Source organism: Musca domestica, unplaced genomic scaffold (genome assembly GCF_030504385.1).
Source record: "Musca domestica strain aabys unplaced genomic scaffold, Musca_domestica.polishedcontigs.V.1.1 26, whole genome shotgun sequence".
Classification (NCBI taxonomy): Eukaryota; Metazoa; Arthropoda; class Insecta; order Diptera; family Muscidae; genus Musca; species Musca domestica.
The window spans coordinates 9,502,749-9,527,582 of NW_026712283.1; the positions used below are offsets into that span (position 1 = coordinate 9,502,749).

Genomic DNA, 24,834 nt, shown 5'->3' on the forward strand with positions numbered 1-24,834 from the left:
AACACCAAATCGAATGAAACATACCTATGGGAGCTACAGCTATATCTGAACCAATTTTCACCAAATTGGGCGTACTTTTTTATAAAACGAATTCAGTCGGAATTGAAAAGTTTCAGTTCATTTGGGCTGATATTAGTCATTTGGTGCACAAAAAAACTGAAATCGGATGAAGATATTTGAGATAAAAAACTGCAACAAAGTCAAGCGCCAAAATTTTTCCTTTTTTTAATTTTATTGAATAAAAACAAAAAAATCGGAAATAGCATCAAATTTTAGAATAACTTTAGATTTGTTCAAATTGGTCACCTTTGCCACGAATTATGGCCTTCAAACGACCAATGAAACCGTCACACACTGTCCGAATGTTGCTCTGCAGTATTTTGGCCCATTACCGGCTAAGCGCTTGCTTGAGGTGATCGATACTTTGGTATTTTTTAGTGCCAACCTTGCGTTCTAAAATACTCCAGACACAATAGTCCTCGAAATTGGTATCCGGAGATTTTGGTGGCGATTGTGCGCTGTGCAGCGAGGAACCTCATTTTGTAACCACTCTTGGGTGGCGCGTACCGAGTGCGATGGTGCTGAGTCTTGTTGGAATGTCCTAGGTCTGAGGCCAAAATGTTTGCATGCCCAAGGCTCTAATACACCCTCCTGAATATTCTCGCGATAATATTCTGCATTTATTCTGATGCTACAGTCGATTAATACGAGCGGCGAGCGACCATCAGCTGTTATGGCGACGGCGGCCCACACCATGGCCGGCGCTTGAGTTCTGGTGGCCAACGGAAGATACACATTTTCAGCTGACCTCTTTGGCAAGTAAACAGGATCATTTTGTTTGTTTACAAACTGCTGGGCAACGAATGTTTTCTCATGGGAGAAAACCAATTTCGGCAGTTCACCACTTTCGGCCAAGCGAAGCAACTCTTTAGGTCTTTTGAATCTATTTTCTTTTCGTTGCGGTGAAAGCCCTTGAACTTTTTGGAATTTCAATGGCTTTACCCTCAGCTCATTTCTCAATATTTGCCGAATGGTATATTGCGATATGTTCAGCTCAAGAGCCATTTTTCGGCCACGAATTTCGATCAAGTTGCTTCTTAACTTTCCGAACCATTTATGCTGATGTTGCTGTTTTATCCGTCCACTTCCTTGACGTCGGGCTACGCTACCAGTGTCACGGTTACGACCGATGTTACGAGACACAAATGATTTATTCACATTTAAATGCTGGAGTGCTCAAACGATGGCCACTTGTGGTTTTCCAGCCAAGTATAAAAAATTACACTATCACGCTTGAATTCCATCACGAATAACTTTTTTCTGGAAAATTCTCACCAATATGCTTTTGTACGCTTGTAAACAATATAATGAGCTGTCACTGAAATAATTTTTATAGCTGTCGGACGAGTGGCTTAGAAATGACAGCAATCTGAAGTTGATTGCTGTTTTTTCATCTCACCTGTAATTTTTTTGAGCTATTTCTTCTTGGTACAAAATCAGCGTTTACATTTGGTTTTTTTTTTAATATAAAACGGAAAAATAAAATTTGGAAGCTATTATACATCCTTAAGCGTCATTGGTTATTCCCAACCTGGTTATTTAGTAAATGGTAAATCCAATATCTTATGTGTCATACCGATGTGATGCCAATTTCACTGAATAAATCAATAAAGGCTCGATATTGACAACATAATTTTTCCTTCCAAAAATCTTATTATAAAATCTCCACGATTTAATTATTGAATACTTTTAAATTTAATTTAAAAATCCATGACTTTGAATATATTTTTCCGGCTAAATTCTTTAAGCCAGATACGTCCCTTATCATTTGCAGTAAGCTATCCTAATGTCTGTTCGACAACTGCAACAATTTCTTGTGAAATACTTATCACATTGTAACGACATACACGCTTAACATTCTAAACTGTTAACATTTGGAAGGATACATTTAAATGTGCCTGCATATATGCATATACATGTGACTTTTCATGTGGGTATATGTGTGTGTACCCGTGTGTGTTGTGTTTGATAAAATATACAAGTATTTAGCATTAACAATTATCATAAGGATTTGAAAAGGATAAAAACATTTATAGGGAGACAAAACTTAATGCTCACAACTTACAGCAATTTTGACAAAGTTAATATCTACAAACAAATGTAAATCTTGTAGTGGAAGATGTGGGGAGAGGGGAGAGGGAGGGGAGAGCAAGATACATTAAGCCATAGGCCTTGAGTAGAGGAGAAGATAATATTATTTAACTGCCAAGGACCAAGTGTTGCTGGAAAATATCAAACATGCTCCCACACACACACATACCCATGTTCACATACTCCTACACACACATTTTGTATTTGTACATACATGACTCGATGTTTAGGCCATCTTAGTTGGATTGTAGTTGTAATTTCTTTAATTTTATATTTAATGTTGATTTCTTGTTGTATTTGTGTCTGTGTGTGTGTATAGGAGAGCAGAGATAGACTATTTACATGGGACATTTGTGGTAATGTAATTGTTATAATTGGCTCCAAAACACTAGTATCGTAGCAGACTATTGGGAGGATAAAGATATTACTACAATAGGACACCAACTTTAATAGATAGGGATTTTTTCCATTTTTTTTTTTAAATTTTAATACTGAAAAATAAGCAAAGGAAGCCTCCGCAACTATATCCTGATTTATACAAGGCAAGTTTACTGGCGGCGACTTTTATCGTTATTTTCTAAATTTGCCTCTCGCATTTATAGATGACAATAATTTTTTTGCAATTGACTTTTTCATGGTTGTTTTTCTGTAAATTTTTTAAATTATATTTTTGTATTGTCAGATCTGCCAGAAAATTGCCAGTAGGATATTTTTTTCCTTTTTTCATTCCCCTTCCAACAAAGAATTACCACAAGAAAACTTGCTTAATATAAACTCGGACTATTCTCTGCAGCAACGAAAATTGTTTATACTATCAGCCATATGGCTAGGGAGGGAATGCATTGTTTAATACCGCCAAACCAAGCCTCATCGAAATAACGATTTTCGACCCTAGGTATCTTTGGAAAAAAAAAACCGGTTTCAGGACATTGGGAGATGATCTAGCTATATCCATCCATCCATCTGTCTGTCTGACTGGTACATGCGATAACTTTCGAAGGAAGTGTTCGATTTGGTCCAAATTTGGTACATCGTAATATTATTATAAAACTTATATCGACTTCAAAGATAAGCAATTTTCTTTTACTCCTTTTGGTACCTCCCCAAAAAAAGGTTCTACAATTTAAAAAATTATTTAACTGAACAGAATGAAAAAGGATGAATTGATTTGGCTCCAACTTTGCAAATCCTAATATTTTCATCAGTGCAACATCAGGTGCGAAAATGAGCAATATCGGTCCACTCTATCAAGTAACTCCCCAATAAAGGGTCAAAATTTGAGATAATTACAACTCTTATAAAAATGAGATGTAAAAACCAGTTTGTCTTCAAAATTCACACATCCCAATAATTTTATTAGGCCAAGGTCTGATGGTAAGGTGGAATATATCAGTTCACTCCTTCTGGTACCTCCCCCGCAAAACGTCGAAATTTTCAAAAAAAAAAAAAAATAATATTTTTTTTCCTGCACAGAAAGAGAAGCAATAATCCGATTTTGCTTTTACTTTGCAAATCCTAATATTTATGCCAGTTCTATGTGTGGTGCAAAAATGGATTATATCGGTCCACTACATCAAGTGCCTCCCCCACAAAGGGTACAAATTTTGAATAAATGTAACTCTTATAAAATGCAATGTAAGACTCCGATTGTCTTAAAATTTCAGACATCCGAATATTTTTATAAACCCTCGATCTGATGTTAGGACGGTCCACTCCTTCTGGTACCTCCCCCACAAAAGGTCAACATTTTGAATATCCTTGAAGAGCGTAAACGCGAAATTAACATTCGATTCCAATCAGACTTGGAACATCTCAATATTTCCACCAACACAAGACGTCTTGTAATTATGTTAGAGGTCGGACCATTCCTTCTGGTACCTTCCCCACAAAGGGTCAAAATTTTGAATATCCATGAGGCTCATAAAATGCGAAATTAACATCCGATTCCATTCATACTTGGCACATCTCAATATTTCCACCAACATAGGATATGTCATTAAGATGGTAGAGATAGGAGCATTCCTTCTAGTACCTCTCCCACAAAGGGTTCAAGTTTTGAATAACCAAAGCAAACATCAATGCCGAAATAAGCACCCAGTTCTCTTCATATTTCGCACATCCCATTATTTATACTAACACACAATCTATTATAAAAATGGGATATATCGGTCCATTCCCTCTTGTACCTCCCCCCACAAAGGTTTAAAGTTTTAAGTTTTCGTGAAGCTCATAAAACGCGAAATTAACATCCGATTCCATTCAGACTTCGCAAATCTCAACATATCTATGAACACAAGATCTGTTATAAAGATGGTAGAGATCGGACTATTCCTTCCGGTACCTCCCCCACAAAGGGCCAAAGTTTTGAATAACCAAAACGATTATAAAATCCGAATTGAACTTCCGGATCTCTTCATATTTCTCACACCCCATTATTTTTTCTACCACAAGATCAACTGTGAAGATAGAATATATCTGTCCACTCCTTCTGGTAAATCTCCCAAACGTTCTAGTGTGAAGATAGGATATCCACTCCTTTTGCTACCTTCCCACAAAGGGGGGGAAGCGCAAAAAACGCGAAATTAATATCCGAGTTAATTCTTACTTGGCACCTCTCAATATTTCCATCAACACAAGATCTGTTATAAAGATGGTAGGGATCGGACCATTTCTTCTGGCTTCTGGTTTCAAGATTTTGAGGAACAAAACACTCAAAGAAAGCGAAACAAGCATCCAACTCTCTTTAAATTTCAAACCTTCAAATATTTTTGCTAGTACAAATCTGTTGTCAAGACGAAATATATCTCCCAACCCCTTCTGGTACCTCACACACAAAGGGAAACTATTTTCAATACTTGTATCTGTCATAACTTGCGAAGCAATTCAGCTCTTCTTTGCAAATCGCTATATCTAAATATTTCTCTCAACCACAAGCCTGAAATGAATATGGAATTTATGATTTCGCATAAAATTGGATATAAATGTTCGATCTTTTTGTAGATTTGCCCATGGCAATATCTTAACCTAGGTTAGGTGAAGTATGAAAATTTAATACTTCGGTCGACTGTATCTGTTACCTCAGGGCTTTTTAACATTTTCTAAAAATTATCACATATCATATCTCATATAAAGTGAAGGAAATAGTCGATATTGTCCAAACCTGGCACATCGCAAGATTTATATCATATTTATATAGATCCAACACGAAATTGACAATATTGGCCCTTTCCTTCGGAACCTACTCCAAAGAGGGTCAATAATTTGAATAATCATAACAGAAGTCAAAATATATTTAAATAATCGAACATTAGCTGAGGGTATACATCTGTCGGCAAAATCGACTGATGCTTTTTAACTAGTTTTTAATTATATTTTTTTTATAAATTTTGCTAGTACGAGCAATTTTATTTCGTTCCCTTACCCCTCTCTTCTGCACAACAAAAAATTGCCGCTAGAAAATTTGACTAAAACAAATTCCGATTATCCTACCCAGCAGTGGTCTTTTTTGATCTCTTTCCTTAATGTTTTTGTGATATAGCTATTAAATGAGTTATTTTACAAAATACATATCTTTTGAGGCCTATCTGTATATTCTTCTCCATGTGGCCCAGTTTATTCCTATTAAGATAATATGCGCATATAATCATATATATTTTCCCACAAAAATTGTTTTTATACAAAACAAATGTTATTGTTTCAAGTTATATTACCTTCATATATTTTCGAACGCCCACAACTTACCTTCCGTATATAAATATATGAACACACACACGCACATTTGCTTAACATAATATTAACATTTTAAGGAAAATTTGTTGAGCTTGTGTGCATGTGTGTGTGTGTGCCTTCATAAATTTCTCATCGTCTTCATTGTTGTTGCTGTTAAAGAGGAAATTAAAGTTTTATCTTCGAGCAAAAACAAAAATGTTGCCTATCTTTCTCTTTGGATACCAAATTTTCATTCATGATTTAATTAAAATTTATAGTTTACACACACACACAACTACACATAATTAATTCACATTCATTCTGTGTATTTCGTAGAACAATATTACTTGTAACCAAATTATTTGTTATTGATAATTTATGTCAGTGTTGATTAGATAAAATATAACATTATAATTTGTAGTAAATTTATGGAGCAAAGATTTATATGGTTTTGGGGCATATATATGTATTTAAAAATTTATGGATATATCTATCGCCCGGCATATGACAAGGAAATTGAAATGGCTGAGATTAATTTTATTTGAAATTAATTAAAGTACAACCAAACAACTTGTCATTCATATCAAAATTTGATACTAAGTGGATTTAGCAACTGCAGCAGCAGATGCAGATGTTGTGCCTTGGAGATTGAATACTGTGTGAAGTTTGTGATTAATTGAATTTATTTGTTCGTATTAGATATTAATGTTTGTTTAATCGAATTAATAATTATTAATGGGGGATAAAATTGATGAATTGATATGTTAAAGAGCTTGTTTAGAACAAGGATATTTAAAAATGCTTCTGTGCACTGAATCCCTTACCAAGGATTTCTGCTCTTTTCAAAATTATCTGTTTGCTTTTGCAAATATTCTTGATAATTATAGAAATTATGTTCTTTGAATCTAAAAAAGGTCAACATTTTCCTGTTTTGATTTCTAAAAATATTACAAAATTAGGTCTTCTTAGAAATTTAATTAAAAAAAATTCAACAAATTTTCTACGACCATATCAAATTATTCTCTCGATATATAATCAAATTGTCCTCTCAATATATTACTAATATTTTTATTGCCATTTTGAGGTCTTTATAAAAATCATAATTCTGAGGTTTTCCACCCTATAACTTTAAAATTTCATAATTATTATCTATTTTATACATTCCTAAAATTATTAAAATTAAAAAACATTATTAAGCTTCAAAAATCCTTAAAAAATCCACAATTTTTATTCTTCTTCTAAAAATTAAAAAAATATACATGTTACAATATATTATTATTACTTTTCTTAAATTCGTTGAAAAAAAAATATTGTTTTTTTTTATTCCTTTTCTAAAAAACCTTTAATAACAATTATTATTATTTAAAAAATAAATAATAAATTTTTTTTAAAAATATTTATTATTTTTCTAATACCTTAAAAATTCCAATACTATTCTTCTAAAATTTCCGGTTTATTGATTTTTCTATTTCTTTTAATTTACAATTATAATTCATCTAAAAATTCCTTTAAAATATACGAAAATTCTCTATCTGATATTTTATAAAATCTTAAAAAAACACGATTTGTATCCCTCCGAAAACTATTCCTCTGAGGACTAAAAATAGTAATAAAATCCATGTTTCTTATCCGTTAGTCTTTTCTTAACTACTTTCGGCGTCTTTTACATTAAAAAAACATATATTGGCCTTTGGAGGTATTTTTCAAAAAAAAAGTTCTCGTTTTTTTTTCCAGATCCTCCAAAAAACTTTGTAGAATCGACATTTATTGTTTATTTCTAAAAATCTAAAAAAATTGTGAGATTTTTTCTTTTCAAAAGTTTTAAAAAGTCCTAGATTATTGTCCTTTGTATTTTTTAATATTTAAGTATTCCTAGTTGATTGCCCTTTCGAAATTTTCCTAAAATTCTTTGAAAAATTTTCTTATATTATTTTTTCGAGGTCTTCTTAAAAGGTCTTAAAAAATTCCGTTTATTGTACTTTCGAAGTCGTTCATAAAGTCTTTGAAAAAACCTCGTTTTAATGGACTTTGAGATCCTCCTAAAAGTCTTAAAATATCTTAACACATTGTCCCTTCGAGGTCCTCTTAAAATTAAAAAAACGACTAGTTTTTTTTTTGTCCTTTCGAAAATTAAAAAAAATCGATTCCAAATCCTCTTAAAATTAAAAAAAAATATTTTATTGTCCTTTCGAGGTCCTTAAAAATTTTTAAAAAAATCCAAATCCTCTTATAATTAAAAAAATTTATTGTCCTTTCGAGGTCCTTAAAAAATTTTTAAAAAATCCAAATCCTCTTAAAATTAAAAAAAAATATTTTATTGTCCTTTTTTTTCCTTTTTAAAAAAAATTTAAAAAATCTTACTTATTTGGTTAATAGCTTGGCTTAAGGTCATTAAAAACTATGTTTTTATTTTTGAATTTTTCCTTTTTTTATTCATCCAATATTTTGATTTCCTCCGGAAATCATCTTCAGGGATATTTTTAAAGTAAAAAAAGTAAAAAGTCTATTGAGTTTAAATGTCACTATCAGAAAATCTAAATCCTCTTAAATTAAAAAAAAACATATTTTATTGTCCTTTTGAGATCCTTTATAAAATCTTTAAGGAATCCACGTTTATTGTCTTTTTCAGGTCCTTTATAAAATCTTTAAAAAATCCACGTTTATTGTCCTTGCGAGGTCCTTCAAAAATCTTAAGAAAATCCCCGTTTATGTCCTTTCGAGGTCCTTCATAATATTTTTAGAAAACCACGTCCATTGTCCTTCCGAAGTCCTTCATTAAATCTTTAAAGAAAACACGTTTAAAGAATCCACATTTATTGTCCTTTAAAGGTCCTTCATAAAATCTTCAAAGAATCCATGATTATTGTCCCTTAAAGGCCCTTTATAAAATCTTCAGTCCAGTTCCAGTCTTCCTGGAAATGCTAAATAGTTCGCATTTATCTTAGTTTTTTTTGTCCTATCGATGTCCTGTTAATAATCCAAAATTTTTTCAATTCGAAATCTTTCTTATGACTTTAAAAAAATCTTCGTTTATTGTCCGTTGAGGTCTCCCCGAAAATATTTCGAAAAATTATTCTTAGTTGGACTTTCGAGAGCTGTCAAGAAACCTATAGAAAATCAAAATATGAAGACTTCAACATTCAACATTTTTTAAATGGACCTTGTGGACTTCCTAACTTCTGTGGACTTCCTAAATTATCATTAAAAAGAACATTTTTCACCTTTTTTTCATTTTGTGGTGGTCGATTTGAAAATACACCAAAAAATCATTTCGACAAAGAATATCATAAAATTTTTACCCGCCTCCTGTGTAAAAATGGAGAAAGGAAAGATCCTTTCACCACAGAGACCTTAAAAAGCGTTCTTGGCAGGAAGGTCTTCAAAAGAAAAAGAACGCCTACAAAATTTCTTATCGTCATAGGAGGCGTTAAATAGAAATCTTTGAGGAAGAAAAGGCCTTCAAATGCTTATTCACCATGGGAGACTTTCAATAGATCATAACGTAATAAATGACCTTCAAAGAGATCATTCGCCATGAGAGAGTTCCAAAGGACGTCCTTACCATTGGTTCGTAGAAAACATTTAAAGAATATGTTAATAAAGACTTGTAGCCATGCAAGGCCTTTTAGTCTTTTCGCCATTGAAACCTTAAATAATATTCTTAAATTACATTCTTGAAAGAAGATCTTAAAAAACGTCATTCGACATAGGAAAACTTCAACCTTCAAAACTACTTCTCGGAAGGCCTTCAAAAAAAAAAAATAACTTTTCATGGGAGCGGTTCAAAATATCTCATCACCATACGTATGTCCACAGAAGATCTTAATATACCATCCTACCATGGAATAACTTAAAAAGTTTTCACGACATGAAAACCCTTCAGAAATTCATTTTGCCATAGAAGGCCGTTCGTTCTCCTATATTTTATTTTTCCAACAATAAAAAAATTATGGTTATGATTTTTTCCTCCATTTCCAAATAATTTTTTAAATTTTCAAAATTTATGACAAACTTCCAGTTACCCCCCAAAAGAAAGGCGAATCTATATCAACGACTACTTTTATTAATTCCGTTATTTTGTTCCAAATTAATTTCTTGCCCTGTCCCCATTAAACCGGGCCATTGATTTTCCGCAGACGAAAACATAATAAGGAAAATTTTCTGAAAATGTATTTTGGAGCTAGACGACAATAGTTCTCCGTTAAGTTGTAAGAAGGGAAAGAAATGGGAAAGATATAATACAGAACAGAAAAACTACTACTTAATACTGCTGCTAAATATTCAGTCAAGTGTTAAACATAACGATAAACTTTTCAATATTTTTTTTTCTTACTTTGTCTTTTTCGTATCGTAAGAACAAAAAAAGGGGAAAATATTTACAGACAATTTTTGTAGAATAAGGAAAAAAGAGAGAAATTCATTCGCCGAATCCGAAGTTAAGAAAAGGAAAACAAGTTTCACAGGATAACGGAAAAATAGTTGTAAATTGTGCTACAAAACTAAAGGAAATGCCAGAAAAAATAAAGAGTGTTGCTGGGGTAATGAAAATACAGTAGGAGCTCGGTATTAAATACTGGATGAGTTGAACAACTTAATTATTGAAAGACCTTAAATTTATAATTTTTGAACTCAACTCAATCTTGAACTCAAAACTTCACATATTTGAGATTCAATTTGACCACATCAATATAACAAGATTTCCAAATTTGTACAATTTTTAATATTAGGTTTCTGCAAAATCTCAAAAGGCCAGATATTTTTGATATTTTTCTCAAACATGTCAATTTAATGAAATGTTCAATATTTTTTTCCTAAATACCAATTTTTTTGAGTTTCTACTGTCCTTCCAATTTTTGGTGTGACGACAAAACTATGTTGTCTTAGCTATCGTTACTTTTTGACCTCCTTTGCGCTACCCCTCTCTTGTTTTTGCCACTTGTCCCGGTCACAACAATTGTTAGTGTCAATGTTAGTTAGCGAAACATGTGACGATGAGTGGGATGAAAATGTCTCTGTATGTGTGTGTGCGAGCGTGTAAGTATTTATGACAGTTTAACTGTTTTTTTCTGTCTCGTTACAAGTTTCCACTTCGATTATTGTGAATTTGATATATATTTTTTTTTTCTATTTTTGGTTATCACATATGAGTCATGTCACAAAAAATGTACCTCAATTGAAAAAGTACAATTTCCGCACAAATGAATTGGGTTTCAAAGATGTATCAAAAACAAAATGTGATATTTGGAATTCCATGTATGAAAGTAATTTAGAAAAAAAAAATGAAAACAATGTACACTTGTTATTAACTGACTTTAAACAAACCCACATCAGCTAAAGATTTCAAAATAATTTACAAAAAAAATACGACAGTTGGCAATTAAAATTTTTTAAATAACATTTTTTAAAGATCTGCCTCAGCTAATACTTTAAAAAAAAATTCGGCCTTTGATAATCCAGAAATAAATTCCAAATATTATTTTTAGAAATCTACGTCTTTTCCTAATTTAGAAATTTATTTTTCAGAATTCTTTGTCCGATAAAAATATTAAAAAATAGTTTTAAAAATCCACACCATTTGACATTAAATACAAAATATATTTGGAAAAAAAGTTTTTAGAAAAAAATTTAAATCTGAGTCGAATAGTCTTAGATAATTCTACAGCAAAGATGCAGATATGTCGGTTATTTCTGTGTTGATATTACTTGGCAAAACAAAACAAATTTTCAGGTCAAATCTAGATGATTTTGAATTCCAGCGCTTGGAAAGTTTACATCGCAAAAAAATCTTTATACCCTCAGCCATATTGCTGTATATACCCTATATCATTTGATACGATCAAAACGCGTTTCATCGAAACGAAAAAAAAAAACTATTTTAGACCCTAGTCCTCTTTAGGCCAAATCCGTTTCAGGACATTTGAAGTCGATCTAGCGATGGCCGATAGGAGCATCCGATTTGGTCCAAACTTTGTACATCTTAATATTATTAGTAAACATAGATCGAGTTCGGAAATGGACAATATCGGTCGACTATTTCTGGTACATCCCCTACAAAATGTCGAAAATTTCTAATTAATATTTTACTTCCCAGAAAGATGGAGGTTGATCCAATTTTGCTCCAACTTTGCAAATCCTAATATTTTAATCACTGCTAGGTCAGGTGAGAAAATAGACAATGTTGGTTCTCTCCAACAAGTACCACCCTCTGATCAAAATATTGAATAATTATAACTCTTATGAAGTGTGATGTAAGAGCCCGATTGTCTTCATATCACATATATCACAATATTTTTATTAGCCCAAGTTCAGGTGTGAAGATGGAATATATCAGTCCACTCCATCTGGTGCCTCCCTCACAAAAGGGTCAACATTTTGAATATCCATGAAGCTCATAAAACGCGAAATTAACACCGATTCCATTCAAGCTTAGTACCTCTCAATTTTTCCATCTATACATATACATTATAAAGATGGTAGAGATCGAACAATTCCTTCTGGTACCTCCCCCCACAAAGGATAAAAATTTTGAATATTCATAAAGTTCACAAATTGACATCCGATTCGATTCAGACTTGGCACATTTCAATATTTCCATCAAGGCGAGATCTGTTATAAATATGGTAGAGATCCTGACAATTTCTTCTGCTACCTCCCCCACAAAGGGTCAAATTTTTGAATGAATAAAACAAAGCAAAATTTTTGAATGAAATCAAAAATAAGCATCCGGTTCCTTTCGATTTCATTCGGACTTGGCACACATCTATATTTCTATCAACACGAGATGGTAGAGATCGGACCATTCCTTCTGGTACCTTCCACACAAGGGGTCAACGTTTTGAATGACCGAATCGATTATAAAATCTGAATAAGCATCCGGTTCTTTTCATATTTCACACATCCATTATTTCTACAAACACAAGATCTACAGGGAAGTTGGGAAATAACGGTCCACTTCTTCTGGTACCTCCCCCACAAAAGGGTCAATATTTTGAATATCCATTAAGCTCATAAAAAGGGAAGTTGACATACTTTTCCATTCAGACTTTGTACATCTCAATATTTCTATCAGCACAAGATCTGCTATAGAGATGGTAGAGATCAGATAATTTTTCCTGGTACCTCCCCCACATAGGGTCAAAGTTTTGAATAACCAAACCGATTATAAAATCCGAAATAAGCATCCGGTTCTCTTCATATTTTACATATCCCATAATTTCTACTGGCTCACCCACAAAGGGTCACAATTTTCAATGGATTTATTGGGTCATAATTTGCGAAACAAGTAAGCGAATATCTGTCCACTCCATCTAGTATCTCTTCCACAAAAGGGTCAACATTTTATATATCCATGGAGCTCATAATTCGCGAAATTCACATTTCAATATTTCTATCAGCACAAAATCTGTTATAGAGATCGGACAATTTCTTCCGGGGCCTCCTCCATATAGGGTTCAAACCATCGAAAAACAAAAAGCTCAAAAAGAGCGAAATAAGCATCCAACTCTTTTCAAATTTCACACATATAAACATTTTTGCTAAAACAAGATCTGTGGTAAAGACGATATATATCTGCGAACCACTTCTGATACTTCACCCACAAAGGGTCAGAATTTTCAATACTTTTATCTGTCATAATGAAACGGATTTGGTCCAAAGAGACCTTCGTCTAAAATCTTTGTTTCAATGAGACACGTTGTGGTCCTATCCTTTATACCCTCTCTAGCCATATGGCTGAGGGTATATCAATATATCTGAATTACTGTATCAGAACATAGTAGTACATCTTAATTTAATAGAACCCCTAAACTATAGTTACTGCGAGACTCTTAACCATATTTTCCAATGGATTTGCCTGAAAATTTTTATTTTGGAAAAACCGTCCAGAACTGCCCCCAATTCCCATGTGTTTAGTATACACTCACACACATGTATAGACATTTTGTTTGAACAAGTTGTTGTTCGCAAGGATTAAGGAATAAATGCGATTATTTTTGTTGTTATTTTCTTTGTTGTTATGACAAAAATCACATTTGGTCGTCGACATCGTAATTCATTTCGATTTTCTTTTTTTTTTTTTTCTTTTGCTTTTTTCGGGTCGAGAGAGATATTTTTGTCTTGTCTTGGAGACAAAAATATGAAAATATTTTCCATTGAACTGTTACAAAATATTATGACAATATTATTTATGTAGTTATTAATAAGTTTCGGATGAGAGAAGTGTGAAAACGATATAAATTAAGTTAATTGGAATGTGTGGTGGGTTGAACGGATGGTGGGGCGATTAACTTAAAGGAAATAATTTTAGCATTTATACTGAACTGAGACAAAATTAGAAATATTCATACATAAATGTATTTGGAAATATCGACAAAATCCAAAAATATAATATTATTTATAAATTTAATAAAATATGTTTAGAAACTTGGCCAAGAGTGGGGTTAGGAGTTAATCTTAATTGATGTGAAAATAAGAAAAGAATTATATCACAAATTTAATTTAAAGCGTTTTTTAACTTTTATTAACTTAATTCAATGTATACCATCCACCTGATATTCGCTTAAAATATTATCGCATAATTTGAATGAAATAATAAAATATTCACAAAAATTTCGAATTCAATTAAAACGTATGTAAATTGACTTTCGTTTATTTGCAAAGCACATTTATACACACACGTAAATATTACACAATTAAAAGTAAATAAATTTGTTGAAAAATCAAACCAAAAAAAACTGCTTTCATTACATATTTGAAACTTTATCAAATTTCCACACAGATATTTTCATTTTAGCGATTAGTTAGCTTTAGCCCTTAATAGCGCAGTAATGAAATATTTATCAACTGTAATTAAAGTGTTTAGCGTTCTGAAAAAAAAAAAAAAAAACGAAATCGTTGGCAAATAAATCGTTACAATTATGTAAATTAAAATTTTAAGTGACTTATTTGAGAAGGACATAAAATAAATAATCCTAATTGAATATTTAATGATATTCAAATACAATTCAAATAGATATTTATATATAAAAGATTTAAAAAGTTTGCCCTAAACTCTTTTGGCCAAAACCCAGACTGGCTATGGGACAGTAAATTTAAATAAAAATTAACAGTTTATTAATTAAAAATTCCAAATTCGTCAAAAATTTTAAAAGGATTTTTTTAAAAAGTAAAAACTCACAATTCAGATTGATCCTTTGACACTTTTCCAAAAAAAAAAAAAATAATTGAGATTTTGAAAGTCGTTGAATTAGCCGTAAAAAACGTAAACACACAATTTTCACTTGCAATGCATACATTTTAAATATGATTTTTATAAAAACTATACAATTAAAATTTTTTATGGGAGAATTCAATCATACACGCTATGATTATAATTATAATTTAAAGTTCAAAGGACTAAATATGCTGAATCATTTGTACCTCTTAAATTCGGACTTGTATTGCCCATTTGGTGCCAAATTAATTTGAAATCAGATAATGATATATATGGGAGCTTTATCCAAATCGGAACCGATCTCGATAAAGTTTAGCAAAGATATTTCTGTGCTGTATTTGATATATTTCCCTGAATATCGTTTTTACAGAGTGCATATTAGGGCTGCGGAGGACAAAAATAACAAATCGGATGAACAATATATATGGGAGCTATAGCTATATCTGAACCGATCTTCACCAAATTTGACATACTAGCTTCTAGCCTCAATTCGGTCGTAAGTGTCAAATTCCATCCCATTTGGACAAATATTAGACGTTTGGTGCACAATAAAATATAAATCGGACGAAGTTATATATGGGAGCTATATCCAAATCTGAACCGATCTCGATAAAATTTAGCTAAGGTATTTCTGAGCTGCATTTGATATATTTCCCCAAATATTGTTGTTACAGAGTGCATATTACGGCTGCGGAGGACAAAAATGACAAATCGGATGAACAATATATATGGTAGATATGGCTATATCTTAACCGATTTCGATCAAATTTGTCATACTTATTTTCAGGCCTAATTTGGTTGTATTTGCAAAATTCTATACTATTCGGGCTGATATTACACGCTTGGTGAACAATAAAAGACAAATCGGACGAAGATATATATATGGGAGCTATATCTAAATTTTTACCGATTATCTCCAATTTCAGTAGGGTTTGTCCTTGGGCCAAACAAATGTTGTTTGGAAAGTAAATATTTTGCATAAAATCACAAATAGTATTCTTTAACCTTAAAATCTAATTTCAATATTTATGAGTACCTGGCGCTTGGCTAAGATTTAGTCTTTAGATGTCTTTTGGTTTTTATGAGAAATAAATTTGTATACTATTTTGACTTGCTGCAATCCCGTTTTAAGAAAGTTTTTAAGAATATTTTTGAAAAATGGCCAAAAAAAGGACGATTTTTGGTTCCTTGTTGGAGGGTTAAAATCAACCAAAGTTTTATTTGTTTTGCTATTAGTTATATTTCCGAGGACACAATATACCTAAAATTATGGGATCCCAAGGAATCTTAATTCGAAAATTTTAACAATTTCGGAAGTGATTGGAACTTCCTCCCTCTATTTGGGCTAATTTGCTATGTAAACTTTAAAAACGGAAATCTCTTATATTTTTAGCTCTGCCTCCATCATCTGCTTGATTTTCCTATAATTATTTATTATACCCTCCATCATTTATTGGAGGGTATATTAATTTCACCATTCCATTTGTAACTCCTAGAAATACCCTGTACTTTGTAGGGTATTCTTGTTCTGGATTAGCGTAAAATTCTAAATAGATTTAGCAAAATCCGTCTGTCTGTTGCAATCACTCTATCTTTCGAAGGAATTGAAAGGGAAGGCTAAAATGTTGCAGACATGTGTGTTTTGCCAGGCAGGTTAAGTTCGAAAATGAGCCATGTCTGTCCATGTTTTCGTATAGCCCCCATATAGAGGTACCTCTCTATAATCGATATTTTGATGATTTTAGCGGTATTATTCACCGGAAATGTTTCAGATATCGAATTTTAAGTGGCATTTTTCACCAGATTTTTTGTTGTTGCAAAATGGTCAGGCTTTATCCCTTTATTGTTGTTTTTATAAAAACAACGTTTGTTTAGAGAAAGATGGTAATGTTTACCAGGGGGTAAGGCAGGGAATACCTAGGTTTAGGAAAGAGCCACCAAGATTTTTTTTTTTTTTGAAAATTTGCAAATTCTTTCCAAATGGTGGAGGGTATTAAAAGAACGACCCGTTCGAATTTAGCTACTTTTTTAGCTCCACTTTCATAATCTTCTGGATATTCCCGTTATTATTTTTGTGTTATTTCGAGGATTCTAAACGTATGGATTACAATTCAGGGATTTGAAGGCTACTGCTCTGGAACACGATTACCCGTCTTTCTCTTTTTGTACCTTCACAATTAACAAAATTATAAAAATTTTGTATCAAACAGAACTGAAATACTATCCATTTTATCGCACTTTACTCGTCGTTGTTTTTTACCAAACCAGAAATAGTTAAAAAATTGGCAATGCGAACCATTCCTTTTGCAACCCTTTTCATCAATATTTTGAATATTCAGAGGTTTTTCTTTTTTTTTACCTGAACAGTGCTAGAAAATCTTTGAATTCGCTGTTAGGAAAGTTCATTTCGCTCAATAAGCAGAATTTTCGATTTTGGAGTCGTGCGATTTAACGCCTTTAGTCAATTTTTGTGAGGCTATGTCAACGCTTATGTCTATACAGACGATCCCAATTTAATTGACGAATTTAAAAACATCACTGAAGCCTATTTTCGTTAGATACTGACCGTAATGTGTAAAAAGAATATGTCATCAATTGAGTAAAGGGGGGTGAACCATTTGGGGTGCAGTCGCGGTCAACATTGCATGAAATAATCTTCAAATGTAAAATAATTTGCTCTTCAAACTGCGCGTATCGTTATTCTTTAGCTTATAAATATTATATGTAGTGTAAATATGGTATACATAGTTAGACTCCTTCTAGTTACTTCCCGACAAACGGAAAAAATCTAACAAATAAATATCTGTCTTTATAATAATACTTTCTGAATAGTTATCTAGTACTCATAACGTTATATGATATTTGAATGGCAAGTTTTGTTAGATGCGGAATTTTATATCCCAAAAAAATCATTTTATGAAAAATCGAATTTAAATTTTTAATATTTCATGCATTTCAAGCCAAAATAACAATTGAAAGAATACCAAAGTAAAATACACAAATTACATACAACTGAAGTCCCAGGAAAAGGAAACCAACAAACCAACCATAATATTTGTCTCTTAAATCATTTTTCATAAGCATGATTTTAATGGATAGAATCAAAAACACTTATACCTAGACACCAGCTCTCATATACATTACTCTACACACAATCTCACAATGATTGGCGCCACTTTGACACTTGAAAACACACTCACACACACACACACAATACCAAAAAGTGATTCAATGCAACAGAGTAAAGCATTCATAAATGGACAACAATACAACATTGTTCAGGAATCACACTTTGTTGGATTGAGGAAAAGTGACCAGAACAACAACTAGTTTCAAGAAGAAGCAGAAAAAAAGGAAACATCAACATGAAAATGGATAGAAAGATAAAAACACACACAATTATACTTAACGTACACACACACACACACACTCTCAACAAAACTCTTAAAATGGTTCAGCTCTTCCTGCTTTAAGCAGAGCAGAGCAAAGCTTTAAGCAAAGCATGCATTGCCCGACACCAGAGTAAAGGATACATTTGTGAAAATCCTTTCATTGCCTGGATTAGCTAATGGAAATGTCGACAATCCTGCTTAAGCTATGTAAATGTACTTCGTAATGAAATATAAAGTGTTGCGTTTTGGCAAAATTTACTGGATTACATTTTTCAGTGAATATTTTTGAGAATAATTTAAATTTTAATAGAATTACTTAAAATCACAGAGAGATGGACAGGATTTACAGGCTTTGTTAAATAATAAATTAAATTACTAAAAATGATGAGATGAATTAGTTTGAATTAAATAATTAATTAATTATTTACAACATGTGATAGGTTTATTAGCATAAAGCCTATAATTGTCACTTTGTGAATTTTAGAATTTCCATTATTAGAGCCATTGAAAATTACTGAAAAAAATAAAATTTTATGATAATTTATTTTATCCCAGGATGTTTTCCTGCTTTCCAAAATCCTCCTTTTCCTTCCTTTCCTTTTTAAAAAGGAAACAAGTCTAAAATAAAATATTCATAAATTTTTCAAAACAGGAAAAAATATGTCTACTGTCATTTCCATTTTGCGTAAATTGGTTCAACAATTTTCCAACAAATTAACACATTTTTCACCAACGGAAATCTAGATACTCTTCCCCTCAGATATTTCCATTCTACTACTACTACTACCTATAAATATGAACTTATCTTTGTAACGTATAGCAGAAATGGAAATAAAAATAATTTCTTAAATGTATTCCGTATTCAAGGAAATAAAATAAAACAAGGCCATTTTACTCCTCTGCCCCGCCACCCAGTTATTTATTATTTGAGATTTTGTTTCAACTTTTCTTTGTTTTCCAGTTGTTCGCTATATACAAGTTCATCTGTGAAATACATAAAAGTATCTACGAAATGTATTTTTCAGACAGAAGAGCAACTCTATTTAGCACAGCTCTCAACCGACCATAATGACAATTTGTTTGTATCCGAAAACAAGTTTATGATTCGACGACCACTTTTCGGGGTTTTCTCACAGTCTTTGTGTCAGTCAGTCAGTTAAGTTTTGTGTTTCTATACCCTCCACCATTCTATGGAGGGTATATATGCTTTGTCATTCCGTTTGTAACTCCTCGAAATATTCATAGTAGATCCTACAAAGTGCATATATTCTGGATCAGTGTAAAATTCTAAGACGATCCAGCGATATCCGTCCGTCTGTCTGTTGCAATCAAGCTATGTTTCGAACGAATTGAGATAGAAGGCTAAATATTGGATACATGCATAGTTTGCCAGTAGGCAGGTTAATTTTGTAAATGGACCATGTCGGTCTACGTTTTTGTATAGCCCCCATATAGCGGACATTATTTACCGGAATTATTTCAAATTTCGTATTGGACGATCTTAATGGGTACTACACATATGGCAAAAAATCGTATGCAGGTCCACGTCTTCGTATAGCCCCCATATAACGGTACTCTCCGATATTCGGTATTGTAATGATTTTAGCGTCATTATTTACAGGAATCATTTCAAATTTCGTATTTTAAGATATTAATGCGTACTACAGCCTATGACAAACATTTTTGTATGCAGGTCCACGTCTTCGTATAGCTCCCATATTACAGTACCTCCCGATATTCGGCCTTTTCATGATTTCAGCAACAATTTTCACCGGAATCATTTCAAATTTCGTATTGGAAGATATGAAAGGGTACTACAAAATATTGAAAAAAAAAAATTCGTATGTTGATTAACGTTTTTGTATAGCCCCCATATAGCGATACCTCCCGATATTCAATATTTTAAACATTTTAGCGACATTATTTGCCTGAATTATTTCAAATGTCATATTTAATGGTTGTAATGGGTACTACAACCTATGGCATAAAAAATCGTATGCAGGTTCACATCTTCGTATATCCCCCATGTAACGGTACCTCCCGATATTCGATATTTTAATGATTTTAGCGACATTATTGACCGGAATTATTTCAAATTTCGTATTTGAATTTCGTAATGGGTACTACAGCCTATGACAAACATATTTGTATGTAGGTTCATGTTTCCATATATCCCCCATATAATGGTTTTCATTTAAGTGGCTGTATTCGGAAGTTTTTGTTTTTAAATTTTTCAAGTTCTTTCCAAATGGTGGAGGGTATTCAAAGTTCGACCCGGCCGAACTTAGCTGTTTTTTTTTTTTCTTGTTTTGTTTTAAAAAATGTTGTTATTGTTCTGGATTTTCTTATTTGCATTAAAAAGTTCTCACAAATTGAGACGACTGAAAATGCAATTGTTGTTTCCTTTTGTTTTATTGTTGTTTTTTCCTTCTCTTCCTTGAATGGGGTGTTAGAGGCACCATTACTTTGATACCTTAGGTTAAATTATGACTTGCCATAATAGTTTGAATAAATTAAATTTTTTAATATTGATGTCAGATAACGGAAGGAAATATTTACAAGAGAATAACACATATAATTTTAGGAGAAGCTTTTAAGAAATATGTTTACATTTATCGCTTACAAAGGCTAGATTACACATCATACTAGAGTCATATTCAAAGTGTATTTTTCCATATATATTTTCAGCATTTTATTTCATAACTTAAGGCAGTCCCTAATTTTTTTATAAAAACTGGTATAAATATATAGTATAAAAATGCTTGAAAATAGGTTTTTAAAAGTAAAAAAAAAAAAGTCCGGGCCGAACTTTGAATACCCTCCATCATTTGGAACGAATTTGGAAATTTTTAAAAAAATAAAATCTGTTAAAATCTTAAAAATACCGAATATAGCCGTTATATTGGGATCTATACACAGACGCGGACTTACATAGGCAACATTTGTCATAAGCCATTACAATATTCAAATACGACGCTTGAAAAAAAAATCGATGAATAATGTAGCCAAAGTCATCAAAATACCGAATATAGGGAGGTACCATTATATCGGGGCTATAAAAAATACCTGGACTTGAATAGACAATTTTCTGTCACAGGCTGTAGTACCTAATCGGAATTTCAAATACAACATGTCAAATAATTTCGGTGAATATTGTCCCTAAAATCATCAAAATACAGAATATAGGGGGTTACCGTTATGTGCGAGATATACGATCCACAATGGATCTATAAAGACAATACCCTTTCAGGAGGTAAAGTACTCAGAAGAAACTCTGTTTGTGGATTTTCGGAAAATTTCATTGAAAATTTTGACTAAAATCATCAAAATACTGCATATCGGTGGGTACCGTTATATGGGTGCTATACGTCTTGACCTGCCTGCATAACTTCCAACTAGCCCTCATGCAGACAAAAGACTGATCTGTGCAAAGTTTTAGCTTCCCATCTCAATTCGTTTTGACTCTAGCGTGATAACAGCAGAAGGAATGGCATGGCTACATCGTCTTAAAATTGTACGCCGATCAAGGATATAGGGTGAGATAAAAAAAAACTGCAACAAAATCAAACGCCATAATTTTTATATTTGTTTTTCTTAATTTTATTGAATGAAAGCAAAAAATGTCGGAAATAGCATCAAATTTTAGAATAAGTTTAGATTTGTTCGAAATGAAATGAAACCGTCACACGCTGCCTGAATTTTATTCTGCGGTATATTCCCGCCAAGTGCTTGCTTGAGGTGATCGACACTTTGTATTTTTAGTACCATCCTTGCTTTCCAAAATACTCCAGACGCAATAGTCCAACGGATTGGTATCAGGAGATTTTGGTGGTCATTTTGCGCTGTAAATGAAGCGAGGAACCTCATTTTGTAACCATTCTTGGGTGGCGAGTGCTGATTGCGATGGTGGAATGTACAAGGTCTTCGGCTAAAATGTTTTGCGTGCCCAAGGCTTTAATAGACCCTCCATACAATTTTTATTATAATAATATTCGGTATTTATTCTGATACCACCATCGATTAATACGAGCGGAGAGCGATCATCCATGGACCATGACCGGCGCTTGAGATATCGTGGCCAATCGAAGGTGCACATTTTCAGCTGACCACTTTGGCAACAAAACATGATCATTTTGTTTGTTTACAAACTGCTGGACAACGAATGTTTTGTCATCGGAGAAAACCAAATTCGGCAGTGCACCACTTTCGGCCAAGCGAAGCAACTCTTTAGCTCTTCGGAGTCTATTTTCTTTCTGTAGCGGTGTAAGTTCTTGCACTTTCTGGAATTTCAATGGCTTTACCCCGAGCTCATTTTTCAATATTTGCCGAATGAAATATTGGAAGTTCTATTTTAAAAAGAGGATATTAGCAAAATCTATTTTAAATAATGGCTATACAGGGGAATCTTTTAGAAGATCTTCTATAAACAGAATATAATATAGAATCTTTTCTCCGAACACACTTAGAAAGCAATTTCAAAATTCGGCGATTCACAAAGTACCAAAAAAAATTGATAGAAGGTCTTTAAAATACAAGAGATAGATAGAAACTTTAAACGAACAACTACGAATTTTTATACCCTTCACCATAGTATTATATTAAGTTTGTCATTCCGTTTATAACACCTCGAAATGTACATTTGAGACCCCACAAAAATATATTCTTGATCAGCATAAAATTCTATGTCGATTTAGCAATGTCCGTCCGACCGTCCATCTGTGGAAATCACTTTAGCTTCCTAACGAAATGAAGTAGGTTGATAAAATTTTACTCAAGTGTGTATTACGTCTGCAGGACTTTTGGTATTGAAAATGGGTGATGTAGGTCCACGTTTTGGTATAGCCCCCACATAATGGTACCCCCCCTTTTTGGTATTTTGGTGATTTAAGCGACATTATTCACCAGAAATGTTTCAAATTTGGTATTTTAGCGACATTATTCACCGGAATTGTTTCAAATTTGGCGTTTGAAATTCGTAATGGATGCTACGGCCTATGACAAAAAATTATCTGTGCAGGTCATCGTCTTCAAGTTGCCTACGCAGGTCCACATCGTCGTTTACGCCCTAATATAACGGTATTAGGCCCTAATTATTCGGTATTTTTAAGATTTTAACAGAATTTTTAACGAATTTTTTTTTTGAAATTTCTAAAATCTTTGCAAATGATGGAAGGTGTTCAAAGATTGCCCTGGCCGAACTTACTGCTTTTTTACTTGTTATATGTACGTGCTATTAAAACCCATTTGAACAACTTTTAAAACCCATTTAGCCTTTTATGAACATTAGTTATAATCACCCATTAAATAATTATTAATATCCCTCGTCTTAATTTGGTGATTATAACCTATTTTATTCCCTCCCATAATAAAAAGGATACCCACTCAAATTCAAAAATATATTAATCTACATATGAACACGTTTGCCCAAAAAAATTTGTTAATAATACGAATAAAGTATTATACGAACTACGTGATAATTACCGAATACCCCGAATATTAATGTATAAAAATATATTTTAATTCTCTGTTACTCTTCTCTTTCCATTTCTGCCATCATTCCACATTCGCATGGATTCCATTTATTTTGACTTAATGATTGCCACACAAACGCATGCACCCATACAACAACAGTGACGAAGTTCATACGTATTGGAATTGCGGATAAAAACGATAATCCTCCATATTTTGATAAAAGTTTATATGAAGCCGAAGTTGATGAAAATGAAGATATCCAGCATACAGTGTTAACGGTAACCGCCAAAGATCATGATGAATGTAAGTACTAGACAAAGGGAAATACGAAAAAACGAAAAAGTTTTTCATTTTTTAATAAAACACGTACTTGGTACTTCCACCCTCACCCACTAGTGAGTGGGGAAGAGGCGAGACGACCCTGTCATTTGTTTTATCCTTCATTTATCGAAAGTATACTTTACATTGAGTTCACTCATATATATTTGCATACTTTAAGGGTGATGGCTATTAAGCAAACTGCTGCCACTGCTTACCATCTACCCAGTGAGAGTGACTAAAGTCCAAAGTATACTTTTGGGATTTCACGTTTTTGTTGTTTGCTTTTACAGATATTTTATTGATGCATATTTAATTAATTTATTTTATCTTTGTTTCTGTTTTCGTTTTTTTTTTTTTCCTGAAAAGCTTCTCGCATACGTTACGAAATCACCAGCGGTAATATTGGCGGTGCATTTGCTGTAAAGAATATGACTGGCGCCATTTATGTGGCCGGAGCTTTAGATTATGAGACCAGAAGGAGGGTAAGTTAAGCGATTTTTTCGATTTAAGGGATATGTGTTAATAGCACAGTATCAAAATAAATGGAAAATAATAAACTCCTCAAGAAAACAGGAGTTA

The 24,834-nt window shown here is 32.5% G+C and overlaps 1 protein-coding gene across 3 annotated transcripts in view; it reads left to right on the forward strand.

Moving 5' to 3' along the window:
* Nucleotides 1-24,834, forward strand: part of LOC101889387 (neural-cadherin) — a 348,725-nt gene that overhangs the window by 245,123 nt on the left and 78,768 nt on the right. For all 3 annotated transcript variants that reach the window (XM_059123979.1, XM_059123980.1, XM_059123981.1), the window contains exons 11-12: nt 24,094-24,237; nt 24,622-24,737. In XM_059123979.1, the coding sequence (XP_058979962.1) occupies nt 24,094-24,237; nt 24,622-24,737 (260 nt within the window). The remainder of the gene's footprint in view (nt 1-24,093; nt 24,238-24,621; nt 24,738-24,834) is intronic.